Source organism: Prionailurus viverrinus, chromosome C1 (genome assembly GCF_022837055.1).
Source record: "Prionailurus viverrinus isolate Anna chromosome C1, UM_Priviv_1.0, whole genome shotgun sequence".
Taxonomy (NCBI): domain Eukaryota; kingdom Metazoa; phylum Chordata; class Mammalia; order Carnivora; family Felidae; genus Prionailurus; species Prionailurus viverrinus.
In genome coordinates this window covers 178,300,028-178,323,328 of record NC_062568.1, presented here as the reverse complement: position 1 = coordinate 178,323,328, position 23,301 = coordinate 178,300,028, and the positions used below count along the sequence as shown (strand labels likewise).

General features: G+C 38.8%; 1 protein-coding gene across 5 annotated transcripts in view; it reads right to left on the bottom strand.

Moving 5' to 3' along the window:
- Positions 1–12,311, bottom strand: part of IPP (intracisternal A particle-promoted polypeptide) — a 42,421-nt gene extending 30,110 nt beyond the window's left edge. The window contains exons 1-4 of one of the 5 annotated variants that reach the window (XM_047871880.1): positions 12,058–12,311; positions 11,547–11,653; positions 8,037–8,378; positions 3,056–3,487 (exon numbers count right to left, since the gene is read on the bottom strand). In XM_047871880.1, the coding sequence (XP_047727836.1) occupies positions 3,056–3,487; positions 8,037–8,328 (724 nt within the window). In that variant the 5' untranslated portion in view covers positions 8,329–8,378; positions 11,547–11,653; positions 12,058–12,311. The other 4 variants (XM_047871881.1, XM_047871879.1, XM_047871883.1 and 1 more) reach the window with 4 other exon arrangements.
- Positions 12,312–23,301: the final 10,990 nt, after the last annotated feature.

Below are 23,301 nucleotides of genomic sequence, written 5' to 3'. Positions count from 1 at the left end.
ACATGTACTCACTAAAATGCATTTGTAACCCAAATTAAAACTCACAGAGCTTTCCTAGTCATTCACAGATATGCCACAGAGTGGCAAAAAGTATGAATCACCTGACATGCATGTTTCCAGGTGAGAACTGAACAAGGTGATGCTTTGCCTCTTATTTCAGCTCTCATACTATAAACAAATGTCTTTTTCACAGTCTCTTTGGTGCCATGCTTTTCACATTTTTGTGCTTTGTTGACTTCATTGTTAAAAATGACCCCACGCCTACTTTTGAAGTGCTGTCTAGTGTTCCTAATTGCAGGAAGCCTGTGATATACCTTATGGAATTAATACATGTATTGGATAGGTTTCATTCAGGCATGAGTTATAGTGCTGTTGGCCATGAGTTCAACATTAATGAATCAAGTATATAAATTAAATAAGGTGCTTCTGATAGACACACACATAAAACAAGGTTATGTATTGATCATCTGGCAAAAATATTGTGACCAGAGTAAGAACTACCCAGTATTTCCCCTAGGAACAATGTTTCAGTATTTGCCAATTCAAAGTTTGTGGCAACTTTACAGAGCATAATGACTGTGAATAATGAGAACTGATTGAGTAATATATGTGTATTAATAAAAGATAACATTCAGAAAAACCTACAAAATTCTGTTAACACTGTTAAGAGTAGAAAAAAACTAAAAATCCACATTAAGTATAATTTTTTTTCTTTTTTTTAAGTTTACTTATTTATTTTGAGAGAGCACAAATGGGGAGAGGTAGAGAGAGGGAGAGGGAGAGAGAATCCCAAGCAGGTTCCTCTGCACTGTCAGTGGGGAGTCTGATGCAGGGCCCAAATTCATGAGCCTTGAGATTATGACCTGAGCTGAAATCAAGTCACAGGCCTAAGCGACTGAGCCAGACGGGCACCCCCATATTAAATATAATTTTTTCACAGAATTACACCTTTAATGCTAGTGGTGTATTTAAATCATAAGAAGCTCATTTGCGGGGCACCTGGGTGGCTCAGTCAGTTGAGCATCCAACTTGCACTCAGGTCATGATCTTGCAGTTCATAAGTTCAAGCCCTGCATCAGGCTCTGTGCTGACAGCTCAAAGCCTGGAGCCTGCTTCAGATTCTGTGTCTCCCTCTGTCTGCCCCTTCCCTGCTCAGGCTCTGTCTCTCCCTGTCTCTCAAAAATGAATAAATGTTAAAAAAATTAAAAAAAAAAAAAAAAAGAAAAGAAGCTCATTTGTAACTCAGTCATATCCTAAAGTTTCAATGCACAACAAGGGTAAGAGCTTCAAATCTTAAAACCAGGTCTAAGGTAGGTGGTTTTTTTTTTTTTGAATTAACTTTTTTTTTTTTTTTAATTTACATCCAAATTAGTTAGCATATAGTGCAACAATGATTTCAGGAGTAGATTCCTTAATGTCCCTTACTCATTTAGTCCATCCCCCCCTCCCACAACCCCTCCAGTAACCCTCCATTTGTTCTCCATATTTATGAATCTCTTCTGTTTTGTCCCCCTCCCTGCTTTTATATTATTTTTGCTTCCCTTCCCTATGTTCATCTGTTTTGTCTCTTAAAGTCCTCATAGGAGTGAAGTTATATGATTTTTGTCTTTCTCTGACTGACTAATTTCACTTAGGATAATACCCTCCAGTTCTATCCACATAGTTGCAAATGACAAGATTTCATTCTTTTTGATTGCCAAGTAATACTCCATTGTATAAACATACCACCTCTTTATCCATTCATCCATCGATGGACATTTGGGCTCTTTCCATACTTTGGCTATTGTTCATAGTGCTACTATAAACATGGAGGTGCATGTGTACCTTTGAAACAGCACACCTGTATCCCTTGGATAAATGCCTAGTAGTGCAATTGCTGGGTCATAGGGTAGTTCTATTTTTAGTTTTTTGAGGAACCTCCATACTGTTTTCCAGAGTGGCTGCACCAGCTTGTATTCCGAAGGTCTAAGGTAGTTTTTAAAAATAAATTTAGGATGCCTGGGTGGCTTAGGTCACGGTTTTTGAGTTTGAGTCCTACATTAGGCTCTCTACTCTCAGTGCCAAGTCTGCTTTGGATCCTCTGTCTCCTTCTCTGCCTCTCCCCCACTTGTACTCTTTCAAAAATAAACAAACATTAAAAAATAAATAAATAAATAAATAAATAAATAAATAAATAAATTTAAATATGGGGTGCCTGGCTGGTTCAGTCAGTGGGCAGGTAACTTTTAATACTAAGGTTGTGGGCTCAAGCTCCACATTGGGTGTAGAGAGTACTTAAAAATAAAATCTTAATTAATGAATAATTTAAATACATATTATCATTCTTCTAATATAACAATCTAAACTATTTTATACTATGATAAAAAGTATTTTCAAAGTTTCATACCTAAAGATAATTCAAAGGCTACTTAGAAGCTATGATACTGTATCAATACAAAATTCATTTTTATTATTTTTTTAAATGTTTATTTATTTACTTAGAGAGAGAGAGAGAGCATAAGCAGGGGAGGGGTAGAGAATGGGAGACAGAATCCCAAGCAGGTTCCACAGGGAGCCCAACTCAGGGCTCAATCCCACAAACCATGAGATCATGACCTGAACCAAAATCAAGAGTCGGACAATTAACTGACTGAGCCACCCAGGAGTGAATATAAAATTAATTTTATAAAGAGAAGACTTACAGGATTTATTGAGTTTGGGTTTTGTTTTTAGCATATGCATTCTCCTCAAATGACAGGTTTTGCTGAATTTATCTTACACTGAAATATAATCAGTATTACCAAAAACAGCAGTGGTATTTTAGCTCTGTCACTGATTTTATTTATACCTCTAATCTCCCTTAGTATTTAATCTCGAGAAAGGTGTGTAAAGGTTTGATTAAAATAATGGCTACAAATACTGAATACCACTATCCACAAAACACAAAAGTTGTATCTTGCATATAGTAATCATTCAATAAATGTCTGCTATTGGACTGAAAAATGAAAACATTATCACATTTCAACAGGAAAAGCCACTGGATATTGACTCATTTGACAAGCAACAAAAAAATTACCTTCAATATACTTTAAAAGCCTCTGAGGAGGTAATAAAGGGAATCGAATTGGTTCTAGCACTTCCACCACATATTTTCTTCTTTTTCCCAGATCCTTCAGAATCCATTGCATTGCAGCTAAGAAGACCTGATATTCATCCTCAATACTAAGCTCTTCGCTTCGCAAAATTTTGATCAGTTGATCTTTTGTGAGTGCCAGGAACTCTTCCCCACTATGAACCTCCAAGAAATGGACATGAATGTAGTTTTCTGTGAATTCCAAAAGATCATGGCAGGCAATTTGCTCAGAGAACTGAAAGATCCCAATGCAGTTCAGTGGATCAATTTGTCCTTTCAGAAATTCACAGCAAAGATTAACAACTTCAGTCAACTGTAGCATGTCTGCTGCAACAATCAACTCCTGGACATTATTCACGCCTATGTTCACTATACCTAGGGAAGTAGGGAGACAAATTAACCAAAAAATAAAACAAACATTTGACTTATGGTCAAAAAGCATTATTTATTTAATATAATTTAATATATTAACTGATAGCTTAGTGTTTGCAGAGTTGATAGATGCTAAGTAAAAAGCAACAGGGTGCCTGGGTGGCTCAGTTGGTTAAGCATCTGACTTCAACTCAGATCATGGTCTCATAGCAGCTCAGAGCCTGGAGCCTGCTTCGGATTCTGTACCTCCCTCTCTCTCTGCCCCTTCCCTGCTCGCACTCTTTCTCACTCTCAATCTCTCTCTCTCTTTCAAAAATAAATAAACCTTAAAAATAAATTTTTTTTAATTTAAAAAAAAAGCAACAAAGGATTTGTAGAAAGAGCAGAAAACTAAATGATGATAATTAACATTTATGGAACACTTACAATGGATAGACACATTAATTGTTTTAGACATTCATTTAACTGTCACCACAACCCCATATAATAGATATTATTTTTTTCTTTTTCTATCAAAACAGAATCAAAAACTTTAAATAATTTGTCACCAAGTCACACGATCAAGTGATTGGGGTAAGGATTGCTATCAAAGTCCATGCTTTTAACATAAGGCTGTTTAACATAATGCACCTAACATTTACTAAGGCACTGAGGTGAGTAACGCAGGGTCTCCATCTTCAATTATGATAAAGTGCCATACAAACATTAATTTTTAATACTAGGTATAATCAGGAGTCTATACCATATGAGAAGTTTTAAATACTTAACATTTAGTAACTATGTATACCACTCTCTTTCTAGATGGCTTCACTTTCATATATTTACATATGTGACTTTGAGAGAATACCAAATAGTCAATTATATTTAGAAGGGGAAAAAAAAACACTGTAATTCTCCTACCTGATAAGGATAAACTCTCAATTCAATCTTATACTTGCCCTTCATCCCCTTTATGATATTCACTCCACTAAACTATTTATCTAAAGTTTGTATTCCCAATAAGATTTATAAAGTCTGTTGGGGGGAAGGTTTGTCCCTTCTGTATTCTCAATGCCTAGCATCCACAGGTGTTCAAAAAATTTGTCTTAAATAAATGAATGGCCAAAGAGATTATGGTAAGAGGAAGAATATGGCTTGTTGAATGCAAACGGGGATTTCTGAAAGTATAAGAAATGGAATCCACCATGGGAGCAAATGGTAGTGGATGCAGAGAAAATGGAGGTAAGACTTAGTTGAACGAAATGAGAATTCACTACAAATTTGGACAAGGTAAGATTATGGGTTGTGATCTATGAAGACTGAATGACTGTTACTGGATAAAGCCAAGAGTTACTTGAGAGCAATACAAAGAATGCCCTATAAGTTAATAAGGCTTTATAGCTTACAAAAAGCACTTTTACATTTATTAAAATTTATCTCATTTAACCTCACATGAATTATGAAACGCTATGCCCACTTAACAGCTAAGGAAAATGAGGTTCTCACAAGCTGATTTCAAATTTGTAAGTACCTAACTGCACTATCTATAAAGCTCTGTGAAGGCAGAGGCTCTGCCTATCTGGTGTACTATCATATCCCAACTGCTTAGCTCACAAAAAGTATTCATGTGGAGCGCCTGGCTGGTTCAGTCAGTAGAGCATACAACTCTTGATCTCGGGGGTTGTGAGTTCAAGCTCCACATTGGGCATAGAGCTTACCTTTAAAAAAGTATTCATAAATATCTGTTGAAAGAATGAATGCTTGACTAAAGAAATGGAAATGCCTTGTATCAAATAGCTAATTAGTGACAGAACTAGATCACAAACCCAGGTTATTTGATTTTAAGTGAAGTATATAAAAATCTAATGTGACAAAAATCTGTTAAGATCTGTTAGAACTGGGAATGGTTAATAAAGAATGTATAGATAGGGGCGCCTGGGTGGCTCAGTCGGTTGAGCATCCGACTTCTGCTCAGATCATGATCTCACGGTTTGTGGGTTCAAGCCCCGCGTCAGGCTCTGTGCTGACAGCTCAGAGCTTCAGATATTCAGATACTGTGTCCCCCTCTCTCTCTCCCCTGATCACACTCTGTCTCTCTCTCAAAAATAAATAAGGATTAAAAAAAAAAAAAAAGAAGAATGTATAGATAAATCCAAAGGAGAGATCAATAGAATAACAGGTTTTGCTGTGCCCACATCCCCCCAAAAGGAAATGCTATTGCAGTGAAAGAACATGTTTTTTAAGAACAAATTATATCAAAGACTGCAAAGTTCCCTGTCCAATAAATACTCAATATCCATTTTCTTTTCATCCTTTACTAAGAGAACCTTGATTTTGCTGTGGGTGGTAATTGTGCTCTGCTGCAAATTACATTTCTTAGTCTCCCTTACAGATAGGGATGAGTTATTTACTATTTGGCCAATGGGATATATGCAGCAGTTACTGGGTAGGGCTAACAGAAAAAGTTAAAAAGAGCATAGACTTAGCTAGCAGGCCCTCTGCCTTTTCCCCTTCCTCCTTCCACTGGCTGGAGTTCAGCGATACGAGATTAGAAGCTACAAGCCATAGATGGTAGAGCGAAATGTTGGGAAAATAATAGGATGCTAATGACATCATGAAACTACCCTGCCATCCTTGGAATGCCTACTATGAATTCACTTTTGTGGAAAAATAAATTTCTATCTCGTTAAGCCACTTTATATCTTCTACTAGTAGCCAAATGCTATTGTTAACTATTTTAACCTTAAATTTCAGTATTCTAGAATGTTGTTTCTCCCAAATATGCTCAGTACTATTTATTTCTCTGGGTTTTGCTACTTTTTTTTTTTTAATGTTTTATTTATTCTTGAGAGAGAGAGAGAGACAGAGCATGAGCGAGGGAGGGGCAGAGAGAGAGTGGGACACAGAATCCAAAGCAGGCTCCAGACTCCGAGCTGTCAGTACAGAGCCCGACGCGGGGCTCGAACCCACAAGTGGTGAGATCATGACCTGAGCCAAAGTCAGATGTTCAACCGACTGAGCCACCCAGGCGCCCCTGGGTTTTACTACTTTTTATCTATTTGATGGAAGTGCTAATCACCAACAATATGATGATAGTACCGGGAACATTGTCTTTCAATAAGTATCTCTTGTTGCTACCCTTAAACAGAGGCAGAATAGACACTTTGTAGTATTGCTTCTGTTTTTATGTAGTTCACTAATTCCATCAGATTAATCTGTGTTAATTTACATTTTGGAAACAAAAGAAGCAGGGGCATTTATGAAACAGTTTTCAGCTCACACAAATCATTTAGAAAAGGTAAAAAAAATCCTTCAACGCTAATTTGTACATTAGCCAATAGACAGGGCTGCATTAAAGATAGTAATTTTTAGGGGCGCCTGGGTGGCTCAGTCGGTTGAGCGTCCGACTTCAGCTCAGGTCCTGATCTCGTGGACTGTGAGTTGGAGCCCCGCGTTGGGCTCTGTGCTGACAGCTGGGAGCCTGGAGCTTGCTTCACATTCTGTGTCTCCCTCTCTCTCTGCCCCTCCCTCACTCATGCTGTCTCTCTCTGTCTCAGAAATAAACATTAAAAAAAATTTTTTTTTAAAGATAGTTTTTATAATCTCCAATTTAAGAGTTATTTTCTGATATCTTCCAAAAAGCAATATGAAGAACACAAAGAAATGACCTTTTGTCATTTTCCAGGCTTAAATACCAAATAAACAATATTTTATCAGATCACATAATTATCTCCCATCAAGTAGTCCTTTAAGCATGATGACCAAACACAGTCTTTATTTTCAAACATGTTTTCTAATTATAAAAGTTATATTCACCACAGAAAAAAACCTTAAGGCATAAAAGTATAAAAATGAAAATGACACATTTTCCCACAGACATACACTGTATTAACACTTTAGTGCATTTCTTTTTAATCTTTTTCCCATGTATATTTATGTTACCTATCATATAAAACTTAAACTTCATAGTTTTTGTGTGCATTTTCTAACGTCATTAAAACTCTTCAAAAACATTTTAAAAATAAAAGTTTTAAATAAAATATATACATGCTGATTGTAAATCAGAAAAAAAACAGAAAAAGAGGGGAAAATAAGGATCATCCATATTCCATCATCCAGAGATAAATACTTATCAACACTCTGGTCTTTTTCCTGTGCGCAAATACAAATAATTTTTTCTTTTACAAAACTAGAGAAGTATTTATATCCAATTTTTTTTTCATTTTATATATTGTAAACACTCTTCCATAATATAATTGAAAAATGTAAAAAATATTCCATGATATATACATGTGCCATGATTTATTTAATCATATATCCTGAGGGACAATTAGATTGTATTCAATTATATATTATTGTAAATAATGCTACAATTGCCTGCAGCACTAATTGATTACTTATGATTCCTAGAAAAGGAATACTGGGTCAAAAGATAGAAACCTTTCAAACACTGATGATAGCCTATTGTTAAATTACTTTCCACATAAATTGTATCAACTTATTTATATTCCCATTGCAATACCTGAGTGATTACACCACTCTTCACTCAAAGCTAAAGGCTCACTTGACATACCTGTATATATGAAATCTAGAAGTATTTGAAAGATTCCAGCTTCAATTCCTAGAATCTGTACAACATCTTTTGAGGACTCTTTCATTCCTCCAGTAAACAAAGCTGCAAAGTAAGGGCTACTGGCAGCCAACACCAGCCGATGAACTTTAAAAGTTTCCTTCCCAACTTGCAGCTGCACATCACAGAAATGCTCTCCATTCCTCATTTTATTGATCTGGGCCAAGATGAGTTGGGCATGTTTATCCGATGAAAAAGGACTATCACCAGCCTTGGGACAGTCCTCATTAGCCATGATGATGACAGATTAATTAAAAGAACTGTTGCCCATAATCTGGTCCTATCCTGAAAAACAAAACAGGAGACCAGACAATGCATTTTTGTGCTTAACATGTCTTCTATTCATACACATATCAAACATTGACCATGTTCAAGAAGCTTATAATCTAGTTAGGGACATAAAACACACATGTGGGGCACCTGGGTGGCGCAGTCGGTTAAGCGTCCGACTTCAGCCAGGTCACGATCTCGCGGTCCCTGAGTTCGAGCCCCGCGTCAGGCTCTGGGCTGATGGCTCAGAGCCTGGAGCCTGTTTCCGATTCTGTGTCTCCCTCTCTCTCTGCCCCTCCCCCATTCATGCTCTGTCTCTCTCTGTCCCACAAATAAATAAACGTTGAAAAAAAAAATTAAAAAAAAAACACACATGAAACAAATAAGGACTAAACTATGTGATACTTTCTTAATAGGGTTTCAAAGAAGGGAATAAGTAATGGGGCCTAAAATAATTGGAGGACGCTTTACAGCAGAAATAGGACCTGAGAGGGGTGCCTCGGTGGCTCAGTCAGGTAAGTGTCTGACTTTGACTCAGGTCATGATCTCATGGTCCGTGGGTTCAAGACCTGCATTGGGCTCTGTGCTGACAGCTCAGAGCCTGGACCCTGCTTCGGATTCTGCGTCTCCCTCTCTCTTTGGCCCTCCTCCACTAACACTCTGTCTCTCAAAAATAAATAAACGTTAAAAAAAAAAAAAGAAAAAGAAAGAAAGAAATGGGACCTGAACGATAAAGATTAACATATGAAGAGAGGAAATAAGCCCTTCTGGGTGAAGTAAAGAAAATAAGGCACAAAGGCATAAGTTTTTGTATACTGTAGTAAGGGAAGAACACACTCTAGTCAGAACAAATTTTCAAAAACCAATTGTGGGAGTGCCTCAGTTGGTTGAGCAACCGATTTCGCTACTGTCATCGCCGAGTCCTCTTTGGATCCTCTGTCTACCTCTCTCTGCCCCTCCCCTGCTCATGCTCTAGCTCTCAAAAAATAAATAAACATTAAAAAAAAAAAAAGTGATCAGGCCAACTGTTTACTTATAATCCTTCAATTTACACATTTCTCTGAGCACACAAAGCCCTTCAAATCTCACCTCTACCTGTCCAGTCCTATTTCCCATACTCCTATTTGAACTTAATACCCCAACAAAACCTAACAATTTGCAGTTCTCTAAAAGTGTCTCTTTCAAGGCATCCTTCCTCACCTTTTCCTTTTGGATCTTTGCTATAATTCAAGACTCTGTTCAAACATAATTTCCTGCAGAACCATCCCTGTTCCTCTCTCCTCTGGATTTGGTGCTCACCCTAAGCTTACCTATTTTACAGCCTATATCACACTTTACCTTGTCAGATACTACCACCCTACTCCCTATAGATACATATGTTCTCTGAAAGCTCCCTGAAAGACAGTCCCTTAAAGGAACAGACTATCTTTCATAGCAGTAGTGCCAGTATCTAACATATATGAGGTTTTCAACTATTTATGAAATGAATGAATACAATGAGAAATAACAATAGCTTAGGTTGTTTTTATTTGTTTAACTATGATAATTATTCCACACATTCTGCCAATTGTAATTCTCACAATAATTAAGAGTCTAGAAGAAAAGATACTTTTATTTGAGGGGTGCCTGAGTGGCTGAGTCGGTTGGGCATCCGACTTCAGCTCAGGTCATGATCTCACCACTCATGAATTCAAGCCCTGCATCAGGCTCTGTGCTGACAGCTCAGAGCCTGGAGCCTGCTTCAGATTGTGTCTCCCTCTCTCTCCGCTCCTCCCCTGCTCACGCTCTCTCTCTCTCTCAAAAATAAATAAACATTTAAAAAAAATAAAAAAAAATAAGACACTGTTATTTGAAGTGAGAGATAAAGGGGCACCTGGGTGGCTTAGTTGGTTGGGCGTCTGACATTGGCTCAGGCCATGATCTCACAGCGTGAGTTCGGGCCTGGCGTTGGGCTCTGTGCTGACAGCTCGAAGCATGGAGCCTGCTTCAGATTCTGTGTCTCTTTCTCTCTCTGCCTCTCCCCACCTCACATTCTCTCTCTCTCTCTCTCAAAAATAAATAAACATCAAAAAAAATTTTTTTTGACGTGAGAGAGAAGGAAACTGAAAAAGTTTCCCAAGGACACAGTGTTAGTATAACAATACTCTCAATATTTGAATCTAAGTCTTTTTACTCTAAATCCTGGCCTTTTCCCACCATATCACATGCACAGGAATTACTAGGCCAGGTTATAGAGAAAAAAGGCTTTGAAACTCAAGTGCAGAAATGTAGACATGAGCCTTTATAGGCTCAAGAGTAAACATGACAACAATCATGTTTCAGAACTGTTATATGAACCTTCCAAGGGATGAACTGAGAGGCAGCAAAGTCCTTGAAAACAGCTTTACAGCTTCAATAATGAGAATCAAGGGATAACTCCAACTTACTTTTTGAATAAAGAAGCCTACTGAGATTCAGTAAATTAAGACATCTGGAGATGAAGCACAGGGGAAATCTAAGATGACTAAGGTTTTGTAATTTAGGCACCAAAGGGAATTAGTAATAAGACTGACAGAAAGGTGTGGGCTGATGTTAGAAAAAAAGTGGTTAAGTTTATAGCAATCAGTCAAATTTATCAAAGTAAAACTAACTAAGCTGATTATCATGATTATCTAGGAATTCAGAAATTTGATTAAGAGGTTCCAAGTCAGCTGCTAAAACTTCACATCAGCATTTACAGAATGTCAACATATTACATTTAGCTGGCATATAAAAGCAAACAGTGCATTTGTCTCTACATAGAAATTTGACCTGCAGATATTATTAAACATGACATGGCTGTTAGGCTTTTTTTTTTTTTTTTTTTTTGCTTTAGATTTCTTCCAGTCAGCAGATTTTGGACCCCAGTGGCTTAATTACAAGGTATCTTCCTCTGACCCCAACTTCAAGGCATCAAGCACTGCCACTGAGCTAAAATGCTGCCCCCTGCTACAAAAAAAAAAAAAAAAAAAAAAAAAGGTTCACTGAATATCCATCCACTCTGGTAGCCGACAGCAGAAATTCTAATATTACCATGCTTCTTAGTAACTGCTGATACTACCCCACTGCCAGTGAAGAACTTCATTCCAAAGGGCAGCACACGCGTACTTCCAAAAGGAAAGCACATTAACTCCGGGAAACTGCATATGGAGGTAAAGGACGTACCTCAAGAAACCAAACCACGAAAGGCAGATAATTAGATGGAGATGCTCGGAAGCAAAGAAGACCTGTCTGGTGGCCTTGACTTCATTGCTGAGAGCATCGGGAAGCTCCTTTAGCAAAGGGTGTCAGAAAAAGCAAGCGTCAAAAAAACGAGGCTCTTTGTGTGTTTGAATTGGGGACCTAGAGAGTCAAAGCTACCGCGACACTACAAGCAGATAAACACTGGGCACTACCTAAATGGCGGGTAAGGCAACTGAGACTTGTCTGGGGCTAGCGTACAGGCTAGGGGCCTGAGGATTCCCCGGTGGGGGCGGGGAAAGGAGAGGCAGAAGCGGAGCGGACCAGACCTAACGAAAGGTGAGGGCGAAAACATTTCAACTATCAGAGGCACGCCTGAGCTGCATGAGGAACCGGTTCCAGAGGCTCCCCTCCTTAGGGGTCCCAAGAGCTGTGAGAGCCGAAGAGGACATTCCCAACCCTGTCATGGTCGCACCCGGACGCAGGCCGTTCTTACCCGCCTCTTCCCCTTCCCGCCGGCGCCTGCTCAGGCTCTGCGCGCGCAGTCGCTACCGGCGCCAGCGCCGGCGCGGAGAGGGCGGGGGGGAAACAGCAGGGCCGAAGAGGCTGAGGTGACTGGGAAGTGCGGTCAGCGCAGAGCTGGAGGCGCGACCAGGCCCACTGGAGGGTGCCTCTCGCCGGGTCTGCGCGTGCGCAGTGTTTTTCCTCTCGCGAGTAGCGGCGGCTCCGGGGACAACACGGCTCTGGCCTAGGGCGGGTGCTGGATTCCCCGCTGGCGAACTGCCCTGCTGCAAGCCCAAGCTCCTGCGTGTTGGCGCTGGCCCTTTCGACAGTGCCATTTCACCTACTCTCCATCCTTGTGGCGTCCCACACATACAGCAAACCTCAGTGTTAAGGGAAGGACTGAGACAACCCTCCCTGCCCCCAACCGCACACCCACACGGTGTGCTTCTCTTTTTTTTAATTGAGATGTAATTGATATATAACATCATATTAGTTTCATGTGTACAACATGATACGGTATTTTTATCTTCTCTTTATTCTTTACCATTCACTCAAATCATTTTCTAAGTTTGCCTCTTTGAGCCGGGCATTGTAGATGGATGCCTACTTTGAGGGGAGAACTCAAAACATCTAGTTCTTTTCACGGTTGAACCTCACAATATGTTACATTCGTGAAAGTCAATCTTCTCTTTTTTTTTCTTTTTAGGATTTATTTATTTTTGAGAGCGCGCAAGCAGGGAGAGGGCAGAGAGAGAGGTAGACAGAAGATCTGAAGCGGGCTCTGTGCTGACAGCAGCAAGTACAATGTGGGGTTTGAACTCACGAAATCATGTCCTGAGCGGAAACCAAGAGTCGTCGCTCAACCGACTCAGCCACCCAGGTGACTCTGAAAGTCATTCTTAAAAGCCCCAGAAAACTTGTTCAGATCATGCCAATGTACTCAAGGCCCCAGGTAAGTTTGTGGCTGAGGTCAACTGTTTGCTGAGAGTCCTCCTGCTAACTTTTTTTCTGTTTTTACTGAGAAAAACTGAGAAAGAAAGGGAAAGGAGACATGAGCGTGAGCTTCATTTATTCATTGATTCAACCAAAACTTTTTTTTAATTCAATCAATACTTAATGAGTGCCAACAATTGGCCACTTTAGGTTGTGCTGATATAGCAGTGAACAAAAAAAATGACCTGTTCTTGTGGGATTACATTCTGATTGAGGAGGCAGAAAATCAACAAATAGGTGAATAAATATATGATATATCAGGAGATGATAAGTGTTACGAAGAGGATAAAGAAGGATAAGAGGATAGGGTGACATACTGGAGAAGGGGTACTATTCTAGACAATGTAGTCAGGGAAAACTTTCCTAAGAAGGTAACATTTGAGTAGGGGCCTGAATGGAGAGAGGGAACCATGTAAAAGAGAATTCTAGACAGAAAAATAGGGGCGCCTGGGTGGCTCAGTCAGTTAAGCGCCCAACTCTTGGTTTCGCCTCAGGTCATGATCTCACAGTTGTGTGAGTTCGAGCCCCACATTGGGCTCTGTGCTGATAGCTTGGAAACTGTTTGGGATTCTCTCTCTCCCTTGCTCTCTGCCCCTCCCCCACTCGCACTGTCTCTGTCTCAAAATAAATACATAAACCTTAAAAAAAAAAGGTAAATGCAGGGCACCTGGCTGGCTCAGTCAGTAGAGCATGACTCTTAATCTCAGGGTTATGTGTTTAAGCCCCACTTTGGGGGTAGAGTTTACCTAATAAGAATAAATAAATAAAAAGAAAAGTACATGAAACCTTCCTATGGTGAGAGTATGCTTAGGATATTTAAGAAACAGCAAAGAACTGGGGCACCTGGGTAGTTCAGTCAGTTAAGTGACTGACTCTTGTTTCTGCTCAGGTCATGATCTCGAGGTTTGTGGGTTCGAGCCCCTCATTGGGCTCTGCACTGACAGTGCAGAGCCTGATTGAGATTTTCTCTCTCTTCCTCTCTCTCTGCCTCTCTCTCTCTCAAAATACATCTTAAAAACTTAAAAAAAAAAAAAAAGAAAGAAACAGCAAGGAAGCCATTATTACTGGAGAAATATTAGCAAGGGAGAAGTCTTAGGGTATGAAGGCAGACAGGTAGCTAAGAGCAGTATCACTTAGTGTCTTGTATACAGGAAGAGCTTTGGCTTTTTTTCTGGGTGAAATAGCTATGCTGTTGAATGTGTTTTGTTGTTATTTGTTTTGTTTTCCAAATGACAAATGTCTCTCACACATTTATGCATATAAAAATCTAGTGAACTGAGTATTTACCCAAAGAATTCAAAACCACTAATTTATTCACTTTTTTTTCTTTCAGTTTTTGAGGTAGGCTCCACACCCAGTGCAGAGCCCAATGCAGGGCTTGGACTCATGATCCTGAAATCAAGACCTGACCTAAGATCAAGAGTCAGACACTTACCCAACTGAGCCACCCAGGCATCCCTTGAAAACACTAATTTGAAAAGATATATGCACCCCTATGTTTACTGCAACATTATTTACAATAGCCAAATTATGGAAGCAACTGAAGTTGCTTATAATTAATAAATTATATAATATATTATATAATTCTGCTTATTAATTAAAATTGAAATATATAATGGAGTATTATCCAGCTGTAAAAAAGAATGAAGTCTTGCCATTTGCAACAGCACGAATGGATCTAGAGGGTATAATGCTAAGTGAAATAAGTCAGACAAAGATAAATGCCATATGAGTATACTCACATATGGAATTTAAGAAACAAAGCAAACAAAGAAAAAAAAAGATGAGCCAGAAAACAGACTCTTAGCTATAGAGCACAAGGGTTACCAGAGGGGAGGTGGGTGGGGGAAAGAATTAAATAGGTGATGATTAAGGAGTGCATATGTTGTGGTGAGCACAGAGTGTTATATGCAAGTGTTGAATCACTATATTGTATGCTTGAAACTAAGATAATACTGTATGTTAGCTAACTGGAATGTAAAAACACCCAGTCAAATTGAGTTCAGTCTTTTGAATCCTTAAAGAACTAGGTGTGTTCCCGAGATCAGATTGTTGAGCAAACAATTGTTGAGCAAACTTTAGGGCCAGTTTGTCTGTCTAGTTTAGGCACTCTTCTCTCATGCCCTGATCTCTCACCCTTTCCTCGTATGTTGGTTGTAAACATACATGATACAAGTAAAATATGTATGTAAGCTTACATAAACAAGTCCTTATGTCATTTGTGTCTCCAGCTAACCCTGAGACCAGGACATCTGGATTTGGAGAGCAACTGAGCAAGCAAATTGTAAGATTGGGTGGATGTGGTCATTGTGTGATGTGGAATTTCAGCAGTTCTAAATGGTTGAAGTAGAGTGGAGAAGAACAGTCATGATTCACCTGCTGTTGATAAATGTTTAAAACTAACATTTTTTAAAGTCGAGTTTATTGAGGTATAATTTACATAGAGTAAAATTTATCCTTTTTGTGTATACACTTCTGAGTTCTTTTTTAAAAGTTTATTTTAAGAGAGAGTGAGTGGGGGGGGGGCAAATAAAGAGGGGGACAGAGGATCTGAAGCTGGTTTTTCAAGGACAGCAGAGAGCCCAATGCGGGGCTCAAAACTGCAAACTGCAAGATCATGACCTGAGCTGAAGTCAGACGCTCAACCATCTGAGCCACCCAGGCACCCCAGCAGTTCTGAGTTTTGACAAATGCATTGTGTTAGTCCAGGTTATCCATAAAGCAGATGCCAATATAAGATTAAACATGCAAGGATTTGGGGGGAGGGGCAACACATAGTAGAAATGAGGAGAGAGCCAAGAAAGGCTAGAGAACTATCTGATCACAATGCAAGCCTGATCCAGAGTGCGCAAAAGGAGAAAGGTTCTGTTCCTTGAATTCTAGGAAGTCTAAAGAAAGATCAACAGGCAAGGATTTTGGGAATCTTTGAGCTAAAACTGACCTTCAGAGAAACTTTCGCAATGGACCTGCCTTAATATTCCCAGTCATTGTCTGGGAATAGACCATTGAAATGTAGCATTGGTTCAAATAGGATGATGAATTTCTGGACCCAGCAGGTAATGCCCCTGATCAGTTATGGTTCCTGAAGTTGAAAGTCTGCCAGGCACATTCAGATGGCATTGGAAGTATAAAGTCATGCAGCCTACCACAATCAAGATATAAATTATTTCCATTACTCCATAAAGTAACGTCACTTTTGAGGACTTATTTTCTAACCACAATATTTTCATTATCTTCAAAGACCTTCTGCAATTTGCTTGGTAAACTTTTAGGATCAAATATCATTGTCAATCTTAACAGCTTAATATATGGCTTCCATTAATAACTGAATTCATGGGACACCTGGGTGGCTCAGTCAGTTAAGCATCTGACTTCAGCTCAGGTCATGATCTTGCAGTTCCTGAGTTGAAGCCTCGCATTGGGCTCTGTGCTGACGGCTCAGAGCCTGGAGCCTGCTTCAGATTCTATGTCTCCCCCTTTCTCTGCCCCTCCCCCACTTGCGCGTGCACTCTCTCTCTCTCTCTCAAAAAATAAAAACTAAAAGAAAAAAAATTTTAAATAAATAACTGAATTCATCATGCCAAAGAGAGAACTTTTCACTCCCAGTGGGCAGTTCAAGGATCAGAATCTTTGGGGCACCTGGCTGGCTCAGTTAGTAGAGCATGCCACTCTTGATCTCAGGGTAGCAAGTTTTAAGCCCCATGTTGGGCCTAGAGCTTACTTAAAAATAAATAACAGACAAATAAATAACAAAATAAATAAAATTTAAAAATAAAAAGAGAAGTGCAGTTGTGAGCCATTATCAGCCAATACCCATATCAGCCTAGTAAAGAAGATCTGGGCAGGACATCTACTATGCCCAATATTACATTCAACTGTCACAAAGAGTTACCAATTCTATTATCTTTTTTTTAATGTTTTATTTATTTTTGACACAGAGAGAGAGAGAGAGAGAGTGCAAGCCGGGGAGGAGCAAAGAAAGAGGGAGACACAGAATCTGAAGCAGGCTCCAGGCTCTGAGCCACAGAGCCAGCCCTACATGAGTCTGGAACTCATGAACTGCAAGATCATGACCTGAGCCCAAGTCCAACACTTAACCAACTGAGCCACCCAGGAGCCCCTCTAAAAAAAATTTTTTTTAAGTTTATTTATTTATTTTGAGAGAGAGAGTGAGCAGGGGAAGGGCAGAGAGAGAGGGAGAGGAACAGAATCCCAAGCAGGCTCCACACTGTCAGCATGGAGCTTGATGTGGAACTCTGACTTATAAACTGTGAGATCATGACCTGAGCCTAAGTCAAGAGTAGGACGCTTAACCCCTTAACTGACTGAGCCATCCAGGCGTCCCGTATCTATCCTATTGTCTTAACATCTCTTGTTATTCTGATTACCACTGGGTAGTTCCTACACTGCTAAATCACTTTTTGCCTGGAAAACTGCAAGCCATCATCATTTCTCACCTAGATTGTCACAATAGCATCCTAACCAGTCTTCCTGCTTTAGACCTTGCTCTACTCCAATCCATTTAAAATGTAAGGTGACCAGGGGCACCTGGGTGGCTCAGTCGGTTGAGCATCCGACTTCGGCTTGGGTCATGATCTTGAACTCTGTAAGTTCCAGCCCTGCATTGAGCTCTGTGCTGACAGCTCAGAGCCTGGAACCTGCTTCAAATTCTGTGTCTCCCTCTCTCTCTGCCCCTCCCCCACTCATGCTCTGTCTCTCTCTGTCAAAAATAAATAAACATAAAAAAAATTATTATAAAATGTAAGGTGACCTTTCATGATAAAAACACAGAACAAACTGGGAATAGAAGGGAGCTCCACCTATCTTATAAAGGGCATCTACAAACACCCCACAACTAACACTACACTTGATAGTGAAAGACTGAATAATTTTCCCCCAAGATCAGGAATAAGATGAGGTACATGCTCTCACCACTTTTATTCAATATTGTACTTGATGTTTAGCCAGGGCAATTAAAAAAAAACAAATTAAAAAAGCATTCAGATTAGATGAAAAATTTAATTTTTTAAAAAAGTTTATTTATTTTTGAAAGAGAGAGAGAGCACACAATATCGAGCAGGGGAAGGGCAGAGAGAGAGGGAAAGAGAATCCCAAGCAGGCTCTGAGCTGTCAGCACAGAGCCTGATGTGGGGCTTGAACTCACGAACCACGAGACATGATCTGAGCCGAAACCAAGAGTTGGACGCTTAACTGACTAAGCCACCCAGGCGCCCCAAGAAATAAAAGTTTTAATGTGCAGTGATTTGATCTTGTGTAGAAAATCCTACAGAATACATACACACACAGAATTAATCATTGAATTTAGCAAGGTTACAGATATATCAATATACAAAAATCAATTGTATTTCCATACACTGCAAATGGGCAATCTTAAAATAAAACTAAGAAGACAATTTCAGGGGTGCCTGGGTGGCTCAGTCGGTTGAGTGTCCAACTCTTGACTTTGGCTCAGGTCATGATCTCTCAGTTCATGGGTTTGGGTCCTGCATCAGGCTCTGCGCTGATAGTGCAGAGCCTGCTTGGGTTTCTGTCTCCCTCTCTGTCTGCTCCTCTCCCACTTGTTCTCTATCTCTCTCTCAAAAAATAAATAAAAATACAAAAAATAAAAATAAAAAAAGGAGACAATTCCATTTACAATAGCATCAAAAATAATAAAATACTTAGGAATAAGTTTAACAGAAGAAGTATAAGAATTGTAACTAAAAAACTATAAAACATGGTTGAAGGAAATTAAGAGAACTAAATAAATGAAAAGACATCCTGTGTTCGTGTATCAAAAACTTAATATTGTTAAGATGACAACACTTCCTAAACTTAGATTCAGTGCAACTCCTATCAAAAAATCAGCTGGTTTCTTTGCAGAAATTGAGAAGCTGAGCCTAAATTCAATTGGAATTCAAGGGGCCCAGAATAGCCAAACCATTTTTTAAAAAGAAGTACAAAGTTGGAAGACTCACTTTCCAATTTCAGAACTTAATACAAAGCTACTATAATCAAGACAGCATGATTCTAGCATAAGTTTAGACATATAGATAAGTGAATAGAATTGAGAATCCAAAAATAAACCTTCATATCTATTGTCAATCGATTTTCAACAGAGATGCTAAGATGATTCAAAGGGGAAAGAAGAGTCTTTTCAACAACTGGTGCTGGAGCAACTGAATATCTACATGCAAAAGAATGGTGGACCTCTCCCTCATATCATATGTAAAAATTATCTCAAAATAGATCAAAGATGTAAATATAAGTGCCAAACCATGACATCATAGAAGAAAATGTAGGCATAAAGTTTTGTGACTTCGGGTTAGGTAAAGACTTCTTAGATACATACCAAAGCACAAGTGACAAAAAGAAAAAAATATATAAAGTGGACTTCATCAAAAATAAAAACTTTAAAAAAAAGAGAGGTTAGAGTGGGAGAGAGCCAAAGCATAAGAGACTCTTAAAAACTGAGAACAAACTGAGGGCTGATGGGGGGTGGGAGGGAGGGGAGGGTAGGTGATGGGTATTGAAGAGGGCATCTTTTGGGATGAGCACTGGGTGTTGTATGGAAACCAATTTGACAATAAATTTCATATGTTAAAAAAAATAAAAAAAATAAATAAAAACTTTTGTGCTTCAAAGGACACCTTTAAGAAAGTAAAAAGACCGGGCGCCTGGGTGGCTCAGTCGGTTAAGCGTCTGATTTTGGCTCAGGTCATGATCTCACAGCTCATGAGTTTGAGCCCCGCGTCAGGCTCTGTGCTGACAGCTCAGAGCCTGGAGCCTGCTTAGGATTCTGTGTCTCCCTCTCTCTCTGCCCCTACCCTGTTTGCACTCTGTCTCTCATAAATAAACATTTAAAAAATCTAAAAAGAAAAAAAAAGAAAGTGAAAAGACAACCAAAGAATGCAAGAAAATTTGTGCAAATCACACATCTGATATGAGACTCATATCCAGGATACATAAAGAACTCTTACAACTCAAAAATAAAAAGACAACCCAATTCAAAAATAGGCAAAAGTCCAGTCATAAATCATGTCAATGATATCTGTCTTTAATATAAGGTGACAAAAATGACATTTTACACCTGTGATATTCCTTCTCAAAACCTACAACCCCTGTCTAATAATGAAAAACACATCAGAGAAATTCCAGTGAGGCAGATCCTACAAAAACCTGACCAGTACTACTCAAAACTGTTAAGGTCACAAAAACACAAATAAAAATAAAAAAATAAAAAAATAAAAAAAAAAAAAAAAAAAAAAAAAAAAAAACTGTTAAGGTCATCAAACACAATGAAAGTCTGAGCAGCTGTCACAGCCTAAGAACACATGACAACAAAATATAATATGGTATTCTGGGTGATACCCTAGAACAGAAAGGTAAAAACTTAGGTAAAAACAAAGAAAATCTGAAAAAACTATGGAATAAATATATAATAGTAATATATCAATATTGAATCATCACATACACATATATCATACTAATGTAAGATGTTAATAGGGGAAATTAAGTGCTGGGTAGATGGAAACTCTGTGCTCTCTTCTCAATTTTTGTATAGCTCTAAATCAGTTCTAAAACTCTAAAAAATAAAATCTATTTTCTTTAATGAGCAAAGGATTTGATTTTACATTCCCCAAAGACTATATAGAAATGGTCAATAAGCATGTGAAAAGATGCTCAACATCATTAGTCATTAGGGAAATGCATATCAAAACTACAATAAAATTGGGTGCCTGGTGGCTCAGTCGGTTAAGCGTCCGACTTCAGCTCAGGTCATGATCTCGCAGTCTGTGAGTTCGAGCCCCGCGTCGGGCTCTGTGCTAACAGCTCAGAGCCTGGAGCCTGTTTCAGATTCTGTGTCTCCCTCTCTCTGACCCTCCCCCATTCATGCTCTGTCTCTCTCTGTCTCAAAAATAAATAAACGTTAAAAAAAATTTTAAAAAAAACTACAATAAAATTAATACACTCACTACGACGGCTAAAATAAAAAAGACAGACAATAGCAACTGTTGATAAGTTTAAGAAATTGAAACCCTCAATTATTGCCGGTGGGATTGTAAAATAGTGCAACTACTGTGGGAAACGGTTTTGCCATTCCTCTAAAGGTTAAACACAGAGTTACCATGTGACCTTACAATTTCTCTCCTAAGTATATACCCAAGAGAAATGAAAACATATATCCGTACAAAAACTTGTACAAGAATGGTCACAGCAGTATTATTCAAGTAGCCACCAAGTGGAAACAACCCAAATGGCCATCAACTGATGAATGCATAAACAAAACATAGTGTATCTCTATACAATGGAATATGACTTGGCAATAAAAGAGAATGAAGTACTGAGATATGCTACAACACAGATGAACCTTGAAAACACTATGTTAAGTGACAGAAGCCAGTCACAAAAGACCACATATTCTCTCATCCCATGTATATGAAATGTTTAGTATAGGCATATCCATGAAGATAAAAATTAGATTTGTGATTACCAGGAGCTGAGGCGAGGGCATAAGAAAGGGATGATTGATCATTTCAGGATACATTTCAGGATAATGAAAATGTTTTAAAATTAAGTAATGGTGATTGTTGTACAACTGTGTAAATATATTAAAAACCACTGAGTTGTATACTATCCAAGGACAAATTTTATGACATGTAAATTATATCTTCATAAAGCTCTTTTAAAAAGATTACATCATTCCTGTGCTCAGAACTCCTCAGTGGCTTTTCATATTAGTTAGAGCAAAAGTCAAAGTCTTTAATTGGCCAAAAGATCCTGTAAGATCTGCCTCTCCATTTGACCTCATTTATAGTTCTCCCCTGCATTTACTGTTTTAGCTTCTCTGGCTTCCTTACTGTTCTTCCACACTGTAGGCACAGTCCTGTTTGGGGGTTGTATTTGGCTGGATCATTCTTCCCCAGTATATCCTCATGGCTTATCCCTTCAGGTCTTTTTCAGATTCACATTCTCAGTGAAGCCATCCTGATTTCCCTATTTAAAATTACAGTATAACACCTCTCCCAGAACTCTCTTTCCCAGTCTTCACCTATATTTTTCTCCATAGCATTTATTTCCATTTGACATACTATAAATATTATGTATTTATGTGTCTATTGACTGTCTTTCCTCATCCAAGCATAAACTCTATGAAAGCAGGTATTTTTCTGTATTTTGTCATTCCTATATTTTCAGTACATAGAACAGTGGTTGGTACATGGGAGATGTTCAATGTTTATTGAATGAATGAGTGAATGAATGAATAACATTTTACTCTTTCTGCCTCAAGTTTATCCCTGCTGCAATTCATCTCCACCTGCAAATCAGAGTGATCTTCCTACACGTGGGAATATCACCCTTTCTCAAATTCCTTTATTGGTTTCCTATTATGTTCAAGAAGAAGTATAATGAAATATTGAAGAATACAAGCCAGAGTCAGAGTGCCTTGGTTCAAAGCAATTTGCCTTTGGGCAAGGTTATTTAACCTTGTTGGTAAAATAGGAATAATTAGAGTGCCTTTCTTTTAGAGTTGTGGTAGTGATTAGATAATCTTATACATGCAAGTTTGCCTACATAATTGCCAAACCCATTGTTTCATTAGAGGTTGCAAAATGTTGACTTTTAAAATTCTGTCACTTCCTTACCATTCATTAGCAATGATTCTTCTAAAATTTTTTAATGTTTATTTATTTTTGAGAGAAAGACACAGACAGAGCTCAAATAGGGGAGGAGCAGAGAGAGAAGGAGACCCAGAATCCGAAGCAGGCTCCAGGCTCTGAGCTGTCAGCACAGAGCCCAGCACAGGGCTTGAACTCACGAATGAACTTGTGACCTGAGCTGAAGTTGACCATGTAACTGACTGAGCCACCCAGGTGCCCCTAGTAATGATTCTTCTATAAATAACTTTACCACACTATCTTTAAGTATAGTCTATACAGTAAAGACAGGACAGGAGTTTTGTTTTGTTTTAAAATTTTTACTTATTTATTTTGAGAAAGAGAGAAAGCGTGAGCCAGGGAGGGGCAGAGAGAGAAGCCAGAGCAAGAATCCCAAATAGGATCCACATTGTCAGCTGAGAGCTGGATGTGGGGCTTGAACTCATGAACTATGAGATCATGACCTGAGCCAAAGTCACATTTAACCTACTGAGTGCCCCAAGACAGGATAGAAGTGTGATGCTTACTGTTATTTATCAATTTTCAGAGTAATGATTCAGTGCCCTAGCAACTTCCAAAGGTAA